At 40.2% G+C, this 15606-nt stretch overlaps 2 protein-coding genes across 3 annotated transcripts in view; one reads left to right on the top strand and one right to left on the bottom strand.

Annotated features, from left to right (window-relative positions):
• The window catches only part of LOC131274038 (uncharacterized), a 33743-nt gene extending 31545 nt beyond the window's left edge, over positions 1-2198 (top strand). Inside the window, exons 16-18 of the mRNA XM_058279060.1 lie at positions 12-130; positions 208-302; positions 1912-2198. Coding sequence (XP_058135043.1) covers positions 12-130; positions 208-302; positions 1912-1961 — 264 coding nt within the window. The 3' untranslated portion in view covers positions 1962-2198. The remainder of the gene's footprint in view (positions 1-11; positions 131-207; positions 303-1911) is intronic.
• Positions 1-15606, bottom strand: part of LOC131274036 (protein IWS1 homolog) — a 97023-nt gene that overhangs the window by 64210 nt on the left and 17207 nt on the right. The window lies entirely within an intron of this gene.

The raw sequence follows: 15606 nt of genomic DNA, 5'->3' as shown, positions 1-15606 counted from the left end.
CTACCCTGCAGCTGTCTACACTCGTTGAGGAGGAGGAGTCTGTTTACATCGACCTTCTTTTCCGGGAATGCACAGAAGGAATCAATGATGTAAAAAGAGATGAAGAAGAGGAAGAAGAGGAAGAAGAGATGTTAGTGTGGAGTAGTGGGTAGGATGAAGAGGGAAGGGAAACAAGTCCACATGCACTAACTTTCTTTGCCACTTCAGGAAATTCAGCGTTCATGAGGAGCTTGCTGGAGTGCCTGCAACTGTGTGTGAATATGGAGGCGGAGATAGGAATCTGAGGGGGAAAATGAGCACAGGCAAGTGAAGGGTGCCCTGAGAATCTCTCCCCATGAGTAGAAGTGCTTTCCATGTAAGCCCTAAAGCTGATCAGCTATGCCTTCCCTTGGCTCCTTAATTTGTAGGAGAGGGCTCTAGCCCTCTTCAGAACCAAAGTTTGCCCTCCCAGTCCACCTAAGGCCTGCCAAATCCTCCTGTCTTTCTTACTGAGTGTGGTGTACACTGTGGAGTGACCTAGAGTGCCACCAGTTCTCACAGGGAAAGGGTGAATTGGCCTGTGTTAGGTTGCCAGGGCTGCTTTATCTGATACCAGTGATTAACTGGGGTAAACACAGGAATTGACAGTCAGTTTAGGAGATTAGAAGCAAAATCTAGGTGTCAGCATGATGATGCTTTCCCTGATGCTGCCAGCAACACATAACTCAACCTCTGCTTCCATCACCTGATCATCTGTCTTCATCTGTCTCCCGGTGCTCCTGCTCTGAATTTGTCTAGTCTTCCTCTCTTTGGAAGGACTCCAAGCGTATAGGATTAAGGTCACCCAGATGCAGGTTGGCCTCCCCTTCACTAGTAAGATCTCTGACGACCCTATTCACAGATGAGTTCACATCCAAAGGTGTGCAGGTGAGGATGAAAGCATGAGTTTATGGCTGCCCATTATTCAATCCAGAACCCAGAACAGTGGGGTCACTCTCAGGCAAACAGGGTAGCTACTGAGGCCCTGTTTTCTACCTCAGTGGGACCTGAGTCACAGCTGCCCAAGCCTTGGGGTCCTAAGCCTCTGTAGTTTCCTTCCTCGTCCCACTTCAGCTCACACTCATTTTCTCAAGCTGTACTTCTTTAGAATTTATTCATGTATGTAGAATTCAAACAAACACAAAGCACAAAGGAAATCTCCCTGCAGGGCTTGCTAGGAATGAGAAAATCAGAGAGGACTGCATGTTACTTAAGTCCCCTTATTTATTTTATATTGTTTAAGTAATAACTCTTGTTAGATTATGATGAGCGTTTTGTAATACTTACATGTTGGAATATCTTAATGTAAGAAACTATATGATTTTGGCATCACAGTCACTTTATATTAAAATGGGTTGCCCAGCAAGCTCAGTGTTTGATTTAGAATGAAACTGTTAAATAGGGAAAGAGCTCCAGGAATCGGTCCCTTTTTAATCTGAGGCTTTCACCACTGGATGCTGTTGAGGACCAGGGTGGAGGGAGCAAGGTTATCACTTCCACGCCTCTCCCTTCAGAATTCCTGCCCCTCACCTGGCCCAGGGAGATGGGACTCTGCCTTTTCTTTCTAGAGGACTTGAGCCCACCTTTTCTTCTGCATCAGTTTCGTTCTCCAGAAGACATTCACTTGAAAGGTGCCCAATCTAGCAATCAGGTCACAGCCCATTGCCTGGAAATTTAGAGACACTCTTAGTCACAGACAGCACCCTATGCAGACAGCAGCAGTAGGAATTCAGTCCCTCTGGATCTGGCTCGTGGGATATCATGGACCAAAGATCACCTCTCCAGGGTTGGTCTGAGGTAACTTTTGAGTCCTGCAAACCACCTCAGGGAAACCTAGGCTCCTACCACCTCTGTGCCTCCCCAGTGATTCCAGATCCTGTATTTGTGTTGCAGATCCTACAACTGACTGCTACAAGGATGCTGAGCTGGAGGCCTCAGCCTGAAGCTGAGTAGAACTGGAGATCTTATGGCGCTTGGCGACACTTATGTGCTCACCCTTTTACTCCACTATGAATGAACAACTAAGTGGCACTTTAGTTTTTAATCCAAAGACTTAGACGAAGTCTTAGAAATAAGTTTTACTTTTAATGTTATATGCCATATGAAACAACTTTTGTACCTTTACTACTTATATTTCTTATTCTTTATGTAATAAATAAATATACTGATAAGTACCCTAAGCAATGCTAGAGCTATATGAATTATAATATCTGGTCTCCGTATTGGCTCCCACCAAGGTGAAACACTCACTCATGGAATCCTCATTGAGTGTTTGTTGAAAAAATAACTGGAAACTGACAGCTTATCATAAGCCCTCCTGTCAATGGGTTTTTAAAATTTCATTTACTGAACTATGTTCAGTCACCTGGTATGGGTCATGCCAAAAATGCTCATCTTGGTCTAGCAGGATAACTTGAATTTCAGGGCCTTTTTCACTTACATTGCAGTGTTGCTGTGTATAAAACCATGATTCACATTTCATTCCACAAATGTTACCCCATTTGCATCTGGCACAAAATCTTGTTCTCCAAAACACTGATGAGATTCTAATTCCTTCACATAATATGAGTGAGTGTAAATGTTTTCACATTTTGGTTAACCTGGTTAATTTTCCTAGAATATCCCTTGCTTTTAGTCCTTCCAAGTCAGTGCACAGCATGCACTTCTGACACGCAGCTTCAAAGAATTTCCTTCCAGAGGGAAAAAAATAAACAAATTGTAATTTTTTGGCATTTCTTTCAAGTCTTTGCTTTTGGATTTGCTTTGGATTTGGATTTGCTTTTGGATTTCGAGACACTCCAGTGTTCAGGTATTAGACCAACTATGCCATTTGTCATTCTTTTACTTTTTTTCCCCAAATCTTTTACATTCTCCACAAAATTTCTTTTAAACACTATCTGCTTTTCCTTTTGCTTTCCACTTAACCATTTCTGGTCATTCTATTTATTATGCATTACAATTCAATTTTGAACTGATATTTTTCTTATTTTCTGATGTCATCCCAATCATTGTTTGATTTTCTATTTTTAATTTATGACATCTTATGTATTATCTCATTTTCTAAATGCCTTTTATTTACTTTTGAGAAAGCATTTTTCAGGACATAATATACATAATGAAGAAGGCCTTTCATGCATTTGTTGTGGCTACTCTGTATTCCGTTTCTCCCTAAATTACTTTGTTACATGAAAATAATGTGATTTTTTTCTTCGTATTCATATAATTAGAAAAAATTATAGAAGTGCAATTCAAATTAGCTTTCCCAGGAACAGAGATAAGTGTGTCTTCCTAGATTTTTTTATGAAATTTTTTAAAGTACAAAATCTTTCTTCCTGGTATTTCCAGATGCTTCAATTCTACCTCTCTTAAACATGGGACTTTACTCTCATCACCTCTATTGCACCTATCATTTTCTTTCTTCATCTGACTAGTGAATATTCCTTTTCATATATACTCTTTACCTGAAGTGAAACATCTTTTACCTGACGTTGCCAAAATCTAGTCGTTTTCTATAAATGCCCATATAGGTTGAAAATTAATTATCTGTAAGGGATTTTCCATTAGATATCTTGCGTTGTATTTCATTTCTGAATTATAGTTGCCTATTTATCTGTTTTATTTCTATAATCATTTATATTTTAGCTACTTATATTTATTTTACATGGAAATTTCTTTGTTTTTATACTCCATATTTCAGTCATTTGAATTCAGAATTATTAATTTCCTCCCCAGTTTTAAATCAATATTCATACATATTTGGTGTTAGCAGTGGCAGTTCATATTCAGTGAATTAAAAAAAAATGCTGCTGCTTTAGAGTCACAATGACATAGGTTCATTGTCATTCATATCAGGTCTGCAATATTACCACCATATGGTATATACTTATCATCAGACACATACATCAGCATCCCCCAATGTAATAGTTCTATTTCCCATGGTCTCCAAGGATGTCCTTAATACTTGTCTCTCCTTCATTAAAAGTAATGTTTTATAAATAACTTCTAGAAAGAAAAAATTTGCTTGATATGGTTTACTGAATTTTAAAATTTAAGAATACATAAAAGACATTTCAGACATATTCTACCATGATCTTATTATGAAAGTGGGACACTTTTACATTATTAAGAATTACGTTCTTCAAAACCATAAAAATGTAGGTTTCCTACAATTAACTCACATTCCAGGATTTCTGAAGTGTGCGCACAGCCTTCCTATAAACTGGGGACTTTCTGCGGTTCACTGAGTGGAGGGTCATTTGTGGAAGTCATTCCATTCTCTTCACACCTGCGTCCATATGGTCCACTGCAAACATTATATTCAATTGTGAAATACTGAAAGTTTTTGCCATGACAACAAGATAAATTTGCTCACTTTCATCACTGCTATGCAGCATTATACTGGAAGTTCTAGCCAGAGGAATTGGGCAAGAAAAACGGAACTGAAGAAGGAAGCTATTCTGATACACGGATGACATAATCTTTTAATAGATATTCCCAAAGAACCCTCAAAAATACTACTGGAACAAATACAGACATTAAGCAAACTTGCATTGTATGAGATAAAACACACAAATGTCAGTTCTGTTTATATAGTATGGTAAAAAAAAAAGTCTAAGATGGATTTTTTTTTAAAAATCCATTCAGTTACCCTCTAATGAATAAAATATTTAGGAATGAATTTATTGAAAGTGTAAAGCACTTGAACAAGAGCAGTCATACCTGAATGAAACTGAAGAAGACTTAAACAAATGGCAAGACATCCATTGTTCATGGATGGTAAGACTAAATATTGTTCTAATACCAATACTACCCACAGGGAACTACAGGTTCAGTATTATAGTTATAAACATCCCAACTGACTTTTTTTTTTTCTTTTTTACAAAAATGGAAAAACAGATGCTCCAATTTATATGGCATCAGCAAGTGGCTAGAGGATGCAAAACAAACAACTTTCTCTATGGTGAGATTGGGATTGATTAATTTATAGAACAGGAGGAGGGCTTTGTTATGGATCTGGCTGCTTTAGATATGTAGGAATTTCTGGGATACTCTGAGGAATATTGGGGCTCACAGAAAAAGGGGTTCTAATTCTCCCTCTTAATGGCTGCCATCATTTTCCTGAAATTCTCATGGGAACTCAGAGGCAAAGATGTAAAATATCTCTGAGAACAGTACTGTGTCCTTCCTTTGGGGAATTTTCATGTAGGCTGGGTGCAGTCTTGGGTTCTCAGAAGGAAAGAGTGCCCTCTGGAAGAATAAATAACTCACCATGTCCCCTGCTCTATATACCCTAAATCATAGGATCTACATTGAGTTAAGCATGAACAAGGGTATGAGAATTTACTCAACATAGTGACCAGTTAAATTCACATGAAAAAGAGAAAGTTTCATTGACACATCTTACAGAATGGACACAATTTAGTTGAAGAAGGATTTGGGGAAGTTGTACATACCAGGCTGCTCAAAGAGTGGCTCAGGTCTTCAGTCAGGGAGACGAATGTTGACAACCTCTAGAGAAGTTCTCATATCGGTGACTGAACTTTTCAGCCCCAGAATTTCTATTTCAGTTGATTTTACATTTTTACCTCTTTACTGATATTCTCTGCTTACTGAGACACCATCCTCATATTCTCCTTTTATCATTGAGCATATTAAAAATCTGTAATGTATAACTCTGTTTTATAACTGAAGGATATTTTCCATTAATTGTCTTTTCTCTTGTGTGTGGGACATTCGTTCTTGGTACACTCCATGCCCATAAAACTGGATCTTTTGACTATTTTAAGGTGGCCAGTCTGAAAATCAGATTTTCCTGCATCCAGGGTTTGTTGTGACTGCTTGTTGTTTTTCTTCGTTTGGTCACTTCTTGGCACTAATTGTGTGAAGTCAGTACAATTTGTCATGGATAGTCACTAAAATCTCTTGTCCCGGTAGCTTACTGGCCAGACAGTAAATGGACAGAAATTTCCACATATGCCTAAAATCAACAATAAATTTAAAAGTCCTTGCAGATATGTGGTATGTATACACTGCAACATGGCTTCAACACTCAGTTTATGACTCCACAACTCCACATGTCCTGTTGGTACAAATCTTAATAGTAAACCAGAAATGAGTGCTTAGGTTGTTCTCAGGTCCTTTTTATAAATGCACCCAGTCCTTCTATATACATAGATTGTACATAACCAGGAATATATTGCAGCTTTTCAAGGATCTTATTAGCCAAAGCACCTCATTCCTCAGCCTTCCTCCGAAACATTCGTCTTAGTGTTTTGCTGCCCCAGTGTATTCCTGTGAGCCATGTGGCATCAACTAGTCTATTTGTCTTAAATGTTTTGGGTGAATACCTCTCGGGTAACCACCTGAGCACCCAGAGTTCCCTTAGGTGAAATATATGCAGGTCCTTGGAGAAGGACCTCCATGGATTTGCCATCCAAGTAAAACAGTCAACCAGAAGCCTCTCTGAAAAAGGTCCTTTCTGCTCCCTCTGGTATAGGTTATTGTAACAGAAATTCAGGCTGTTGTCTGCAAAGCCATACCAAGGTGGTGAGCAGAATGGGACCAGAGTAAAGGAAAATAACCCAAACCTCTCTGACAAGTTTCACCTGCTTTATTTATTTATTTTTTTCTCTTTCCCTCACCTGATTCAAAGTTCCCCTTCTTGCTGTATGATTTTGGTTAGATTCCAGAATTCATAACAATTTTATTCTGCTATTTTTGTCATTTTCTTTGTTGCTTTTGTGGATGGCTTGACTCCGGGACTCCCCAAATCCACTATTTTTGCTGTCGACATTCTGTTCCTTTATAACTAACCAACCCTTAAAATTTGTACATAGTGTGAAATACTTCCCCGATAAGCTATGATCTGAAATTCCAGATACATATTTTATTATTTCACTCTGCTTGGGGTTATTCTTTAAGCAGAAGCTTTGTAACATCCTAATGACTGTTTACCATCTTCCTTCTTCCTTTTCTCCCACAGTTATTCTCAAATTGCCTTTGCTTGCCACACATCTTGAACTAGTACGGGGATGGCAGGAATGGTGAGAGTGCCTCTATGGCTAGTTTTTGTTTTTCCATAGATATATTTTGGAAATATATATATATTTCTTTAAAAAAAAATATATATATATATATATTAAAGAAGCTTTAGAATACAAAAATGGTACATCCAAGGGATTCTCATATGCCGCACTCCCTACCCCTCCGACACTTTCACTCATTATCAACATCCTTCATTACTGTGTTACATTTGTTAAAATTGACAAACCCATGTTGAAGCACAGCTATTGACCATGGACTACATTTTACGATATAGTCTACATTCTGTCCTGCACAATTTTGTAGATTATGACAAAATATCCAATGGCCTGTATCTGTCATTGCAATGTCATGCAAGACAACTCCAATGTCCTGAAAATGCCCTCACATTACTCCTATTCATTCCTCTCTCATCCCTCAGAACCTCTTGTGGTCACTGTCTTTATATCAATGCTAAGAGTTCTTCCAGTACTAGAGTAATATTAAGTCTATTATGTCTACTTTAATAATGTCTACTTTAGTCCACTGTTCATGCCCCAATCTTGAGGATTTGGGGATGGTGATGCCCCCAAAACATACAAATTTTAAAAACAACAACAACAAAAAAACACTATTAAAAAATTGATGGGGCTGAGGGATGGGGAGTGGGGCATATGGGAACCTCTTATGTTTTTTAGGGTAACATTTTATGTGATCTATTAACTTTAAAAAAGATAATTAAAAAAATAAAAATTGAAAAACTAATAATAATGTCTACATTAGTCCATTGTTCATGCCCCAATATTGAGGATTTGGGAATGGCAATGCCCACTCTACTTCTAACTGAGAGGTCGCTTAGATCCCATAGGGCAGATGGATGGAACTATCTTGCTTGCAATTGCAGGCACTCTCTGCTACTTGTAATGGGTGTTCTCAATCATCATCTCCCTGTTAGTTGTCCTGGGCTCATCCAAAGAACTGGAGTGTAGGTGTAGGAACTCTGCTGAAATTCAGAGCTGAAATGGCCCATGGATGGACCAATGATTTAAGTCTCTGGGACATATATTTAACAAGTATAGTGCTAATTAGAGGATCAAATAAAAGGGGCGGGATAGCCATGTGTAGACAACCCAATGAATGAGTATAACTATGTTACATTGGGGAGCATATATACCAAAATAAGGCAGGGAATGGAATTCCTGAGCTGTCTCCCCTCCTTATAGTATCTAGATGTCTCCAGAGCCCCCAGAAGCCCCACTATTTGAGGCACTGTTTACTGTGGCTGTCAAAGAGATCCTGGTAATACTTGCAAAAACATAACCTCAGGAATGGCCTCCCAACTCACTTTGAAATTTCTTGGTATAAAAACTCATTTGTATTTAATATTTCCCCCTTTTGGTCAAGCTGTTTTTCTAGACGCATTGCTAGTTGGTGCTTGGTAACAATCCCCTGGTGCCAGGGAGGCTCATCCCTGTGAGTCATGTCCCATGGAGAGGGGGAGGTAGTGTATTTATATCCTGAGTTTGGCTTAGGGAGAAGTCACATTTAAGCAATAAGGAGGCTTTCAGGAGGTAACACAGGCAATATATCATACTAGGATAAGTTTCAATTTCACAAGGAAAGGCTCATAAGTACAGTCATCGATATCAAGGGTCTGGCTTAACATTCTGCCTTTCTTCAATAGGCACTACAGCACTCTGGGATTCTTGCTGTTCTATTAGAGAATGTAGCAGAACTGCCCAGAATGGGAGTTCAGTGTCCTTTTCATTACTGTGTGATTCGTGAATGGAACTGGCCCTTCCGTAGACAATTTATTGCATGAGTCCTTGGTCTGTTTCCTTCTATTCAGGATTGCACTCACTGTCCGTTCTCTGCTTCTGTCCACCCTGCTAATAATGGGTGAAGCCTTTCTCTTTTGTGAGACTGTGATGGTTTAAAATGTATCACATAGTGTGGTCTTTGGTTGCGATCTGGCTGACCTAGGTATGTAATTATTGGAGGGATTCCTTGAGGGAAATATGTGTTCACTGAGTATGGGCACGTAATTCTCCCACTTCACAGAAGGGCAAAATTCCCCCATATGTCTTGTTGGGACTCTCAGGGAAGGACAAAATCTATCTAGGAAAAGGACTGGCTGTCTCCCTTGGGGTTTAGGGATCAGGCTGCAAGCAGGCTGGACTTATCAACAGGATGTGGAGGACTGTGAAAGAACAAATAATCCATAGAGTCTCTTTATTCAGTGTACAATAAATCATAGGATCTGTAGTGAGTTCCTGAACTGAAAAAGGGTGTGGAAAGGCATTTAATATCTCTTGTGATGAGTAAAATTGATTTGAACTGCCAGATTTCAGAGCAATAGCTGCCTGAATCAACTCGATTTGGTGAGAAAGGGTCCAAGCAGGGAAGATACATACTCAGTGCTTGTGTACTCACTACCCACTCTCAGTCTAGACTCCTCAGGAAGGTGTGCAGATGGTAGTCAGGGAGATAATTGGGGCCTGCAGACTTTATACCTAAAACCAACAATCCCCAATGCAGCAGGTGACTTTTGCAGTGGATGGTCATCAACTGGTCATCTAGGGTTGGTCAATAGAAGGTGAATCTAATCCTTTGATGATCTGTTACATGGTAGTTGGTCTGGAATGCCTGCAGTTTAGAGACAGCTTGTGAGCCACACAGACCACTAGTCATTCAAGATAGTCACTTGACTCCCAGAAAGTCTCACAGCAGGAAAGAGAAACACTGATGATGCAGGGAAGGAAGGCCACAAGTTTGGAGTTTATCTAGACCATCAGTGGACTTCATGTAAGGGAAATAACACTGTCATTTAGGTCAGGGTTTGTAATGTAGTATCAGGAGATTGGGTCAGCATTTGGGCCCTCTTGTGGCTCAGGAATATCCTCGGGGGCTTTGATTCCCACCCCCAGTAACTTTGTGGCAGGAACGTTTTTTAAAGGGAGGGTCCTAATATGCCACGGCTCATCTGGCAAACCAACAAGTCAAAAAATTTGCAGAAAAGCAATTAGGAAATATTTTGAGATGAATGAAAACAAATATACTACAACCAAACTTTTGGGATGCAGCAAAGGCAGTACTGAGAGGGAAATTTATACCCCTAAATGATTATATTACAAAAGAAGAAAGAGGAAAAATCAAAGACCTAACTGCACACTGGGAGGAACTAGCAGAAGAACAGCAGACTAAATCCAAAACTAGCAGAAAGAAATTACAAACATGAGATAACAAATAATGAGATAAGAGTATAAAAAGCAAAAACAATAGAGAAGTATTGAGAAAACCAGATGTTGGTTCTTTGGAAAGATCAATAAAGTTGACAAACCTTTAGCTAGACAGACAAAGGAAGAAAGGGAGAGGATGCAAACAAATAACTTCAGAAATGAGCAGGGAACATTACTACTGATCCCACAGGAGTAAAAAAGATCTTGTTCTTCTTTGTCAAAGGTAGCCAAGGCAGTATACCAAAAATGCATCGGCTTTTTATAAAGGGAATTTTTTAGGGTAAAGGCTTATAGTTCTGAGGCTGCAAAAATGTCCAGACTGAGGCACCATCAGAGATGCTCTCTCATCAAAGATTGGCTGCTAGCAGAACCTGTAGCCCTGCCACATGGCAAGGCAAACTGGTGGCCTGTGTGTGCTGTCTCCTCCAGGCTGCATTCCCCTTGAGCTAGCTATGGGCAATGAAGCATATGGCAGGGCTAGTCTCTTCATCTTGGAGCTACATTCTGTGCTTAGCCTGTTGGGTATCACATTTCTTCAGCTATGGCAGCTAGAGATCCTCAGGTCTGTCTCACGTGGCAGCTTAAAAATGACACCTGTCTGTGTGTTTTGATTCACTCCTCAGTATATAGTATAATAGACACCAGCAAGAGGGTGGAGGCCCAGTCTGTGTCACCCCTCACTGATAAAGTCCAATCAAAGGATCACACACTCACAGGCATGTATTAGTTTAAGTACTTGATCTGGGATTCACAAAAAACTTTAAACTGTTACATATCTTAACAACTATGAACAACTGTATGCCAACAATGTAGACACCTAGATAAACTAGAAACATTCCTAGAAACTCACAAGCAACCTATGTCAACAGAGCAGTTAAATGTAGAGGTGAAATCAACATCAAAAACCTCCAAACAATCAGAGAAAGACTTGAAAAGATGACTCTCCAAAGAAGATATACATAGGGCCAGAAGGACCTTGAAAAGATGCTGAACACTCTTAGCCTTTAGGAAAATGCAAATTGAAACCACAATGAGGAAAGAGGATTTGGCTCAACTGATAGAGCTTCTGCCTACTATATAGGATGTTCAGGGTTCAAACTCAGGGCCTCCTGACCTGTGTGGTGAGTTGGCCCACACAGATGCCGACACGCTCAAGGAGTGCTGCGCCACGCAGGGTTGTCCCCCACATAGGGGAACCCCAAGCACAAGGTGTGCACCCCAAGAGGAGAGCTGCACCATGCGAAAAAAGCACAGCCTGCCCAGGAGTGGAACCACACACACAGAGAGCTGACACAGCAAGATGATGCAACAAAAAGACACAGATCCCAGTGTGCTGACAAGAGTGCGAGCGGACACAGGAGAACACAAAGTGAATGGACACAGAGAGTAGACAGTGGGGAGGGGGGAGGGGATGTGGAGAGGAATAAATAAAAAATAAACCTTAAAAAAAAAAAGGAAACCACAATGATACCTTTTCACATCCACTAAAACGGTTGCTAATTAAAAACAGAAAATAACATGGGCTTCAAAATGGGCAGAAGTGTTGAATCATAGGCTATAAATTTCTATCATTTATAGATGAACTATTTCACATTAATTTAGATTGCCTTTAGCTACAAAGCCAAGGACTCTGTTTTTGTTTGCTTTCCTATTCCTCACCTTAGTCTTTCTTCTGCCAAGGAAGGCCAAATAGTGCAAGTCTACGCTCACTAACCAGTCAGCTCCATACATTGGAGCCTGTTGTCCTAATAAAGCAAATGTCCCTGAATAATGCATGAGCTGCTCCCCCAGTGTATTAATTGTTATTCTATATCCCACTAGAGCTCCTGGAAGACATGGTGAAGGAGGCTCCTAGTGACAGGGCGGATGAGGAGGCCCCATCTAATGCCGAGGTAGTCACATTTTCCTTTAAGATAGAAATGTTCCTTTCTCAGATTTATTCTTTTTCAACTAAGCATAGATCTTAATATATGATGATGTACATTACAGATAATGGGTGCTGTTTGGGGGAAGGAATATTTGCAGAGGGATTTCTACTAATAGACCACTGATAAAAGAGGGCATTAAAAATGGCAACACCAGGTCATAACCCATATAGCTGGAGCCTTTTGTCTCAGCACCACTTTTCTTGCTTGGATCAAGACTTTTGTAATTCCTGCCAAAATGGGTTTGAGAGAGAAAGCCCCCAGTTAAAGTGTGAGCCTTTCCCACAGGAGCCCACCATATGTATTCATGGGGTCTTTGATTTTATCACTGTGTCCTATTCATTTTTATAAAATCACAAAGATCTGAGAAAAAACAACACAGCATAGTATGATTCTCATTACTCACTTTCTGCAATTGCAGGTGAACTCAAGAAACAACAAAAATGGTAGTTATTCTGGTTCATGCAACTGTTGTGGGAAAAGTCAAAATAAAATAGGCGGTTTCCTCCAAGCTTTAGGCTGTGGACCCAGCCTGATCCTAGTTTCACTGGGAAATGAGGGTTGGGGTGTGATGAAAGGCTTCCATTAGGGTGTTCTGTCCTTGTTTCTACAGTTCCAAGTAGCAGCCGTGTTCTCTTTAGGTGGTAGATGTTTTAGTGCACAGGGGCTAATGGGAGTTCACGTGTGAGTCTCTGGGGTCTGATTTTGAGTCTGCGTGCATTTAACCAGGTGATATGTACCATTTACAAAGGAAAATTGCTAGGGCCAACTTTCTCAACTTTCTCAAATAAACCCTATCACCACTGAACATATTATGCACATTTACTTCATCCAGCTGCACCTAGGGTGTGCTTTTTATCCCCACAACACAGGTGGAGAAACTGAGTTGCAAAAATGAACAATAGCCTGAGCTGTCTGCTCCTAAGGGGAAGGGCCTAAATGTGAACCTCGATTTTGGCCCCAATTCTGATGCTCTGAGCTACAGACCTGCCCTTTATACTCAGCCATGGGAGTTTCACAGGATTGGGGGTATGATGAAAGGTTTTTTGTTACGGTATTCTGTCCTTGTTTCTAAAGTTCCCAGTAGAAGCTGTGTTCCCTTTAGGTAACTGAGGATTATCATGTGCAATTCCCTGAGGTGTTATGTCCCACTTACGCAGAGAACTGCCAGTGTCAACTTTCTCAAATACATTGCATGATTTAGCCATTGGATCATTAGACATCAGACAATGGAGTTCTAGCATCTCCCTATGTCTTGGAATTACCTGAGTCTACAGAGAAACCAAACTGCCCACCATTTTAAGATAGCCTCAGTAGTCACACAGCCTAGGGCAGCAGGTTGTGCAGATTATCACAGACTTTGGTATAGCTATTAGTGTCAAAAACACACAGAAAGCCCACATGCTTCTGATCGCCCCAAAATTCTCTGTTGTGATAATGACTTGGTCAACCCTGCCAGGGTTGAGGTGTCAGCTCAGCAGCTCGCTCAAAGCAGATAGACATTGGGAGACAATTTACTGCATTTGATATCATCACCATAATGGACCCTATAGATGCTCAAGTTCTATGAGTCCTTGATAAAATAGAACCCAAAGACACTTGGCATTCAAAACATTCTGAACCTGGTGTTCAACACCCTTGCTGAAATGCTCTTGGAGATCTGGCTTAGAGGTAGTCAACACTAAATCCATGTGTCCCTCCATAATGACTGTCACAGTGTTGAAAGGGCAATGATGGAGAGGCTCTAATGCAATGAATACACACACGTGGCATAGAAAAGGAAGACTGGAAGGAAAATTCTATGATTGATAAGTAATGATTATTAAATGATCTCAGGATATTCAAATCTACAATTACCTTTACAACAAAGCACTAGTGAATAGATGCAATAGAATGACTTGCCCAGGATTCAATGTAGTCCACTGAAAGGTAGCTCCTAATCAAGTGGAAATTCCTAAGAACATATAGTAAATTCTTTGTCAGTATATGTATATCCATGGAGGTTGAATTTGTCTGGAGATGTCCCATGATACTGTCAACTTAGGCTAAATATGGAATAATCAGGAGGCATTTTGGGACTATCAATGATAATAAGATATTTTAGTATTATTTATAGACTACAGTCAGTTGTTATAGATTGCCAATAAGGATTTTGATTCCTGCTTCTTCCCTGCTACACTCCTGGCCAACCTGCTTTCAGTACAGAAGATAGCCTCTACAGCCGGTCATAGTGGCTTGTTACACTACAAACTCTACACCCTTTAGTGTCTTGTCCAAGACTAGAACCCTGCCTGAGAAATTTACATGTAACACACCAATATACTGAGAATTACTCTGTATCCTCCTAGCTCCCCAGGAACAACTGAAGGTGGTGCTTCCGAGGGCCGAGAGGAGGAGGAAGCCTCACCCAATGCCAAGGTGAGGATGCTATCCTTTGTCTAAGGGAGAGGTGCTGCTTTTTGTATTCTATCTTTTGCAACTGATTTCAGGTAAGGATGCCTGATAGTATGCATTATAGATGGTATATACAGTTTTTTAGGAATGCAGAGTGTTTCATGGGAGTATGTTCCAACTGATCCATGATACAACAGGGTATCCAGAAATGGCAGGAGTAGATTATAAACTATGTTAAAAGTCCTTTTCCTCAGCTCCAATTTTTATTGCGTGGAATAAGAATTTGTAATCACATGCCAAAATGGACCTGAGAGATATTCTAGGAAAAGCTTGTGCCTTAATAGATATGTCCTGCTGTACTTTCTTATGGGGCTTTGCCTTCACCACTGTTTCCTATCTGCTTTTCTAATGGTATCAAGCAAACAAAAGTCCCGTTCAAACAGGGTATAGCATGATGTAATACTCATAGGTTTTTCTCTAATTGCAGGTGGCTGTAGGAATAAGTGAAATGGTACGTATCTAAAATTACTGACATCTGGGAACACATGGAAGATAAGATAACCAGGGTATTGTTAGAATGTTGGTCTGCAGGGATAGTGGCTCCAGTTATTGCGAGGAATGAGGATTGGAGGTGTGGCTAAAAAAAAAAAGATTTTCAAAGGGAAGCATTATGGGGCATGCTCTAAAGTCCTGAAAGCAGCTGTGTTCCCTCTAGGTGGCACGGATTTGTGCGTAAAGGGGTTAGTGAGTGTCTATGAGTGAGCCTATGTGGTGTGATTGTGAATGTGTGACTGTGGGGATGTTAGTGTTTGCTTTCCCAAGAGATGTGTCCAACTCACCCTGTACAATTGCCACTGCAAACTTTCTCAAAAACCAAACCATTAATATTGCACATGTAGCATATATTCACTTGTAAAATCTTCACCACAAAATTCTGGTTATGTTTACTCTCCCCACTTCTTACATGCAGACTGAGAGGCACAGATTAATAACCTAAGATCTCGAGTTCC

This window comes from Dasypus novemcinctus, chromosome 17 (genome assembly GCF_030445035.2).
Source record: "Dasypus novemcinctus isolate mDasNov1 chromosome 17, mDasNov1.1.hap2, whole genome shotgun sequence".
In the NCBI taxonomy this organism is placed as follows: domain Eukaryota; kingdom Metazoa; phylum Chordata; class Mammalia; order Cingulata; family Dasypodidae; genus Dasypus; species Dasypus novemcinctus.
The sequence above is the reverse complement of the archived record's forward strand: the minus strand, read 5'-3'. Positions and strand labels throughout refer to the sequence as shown.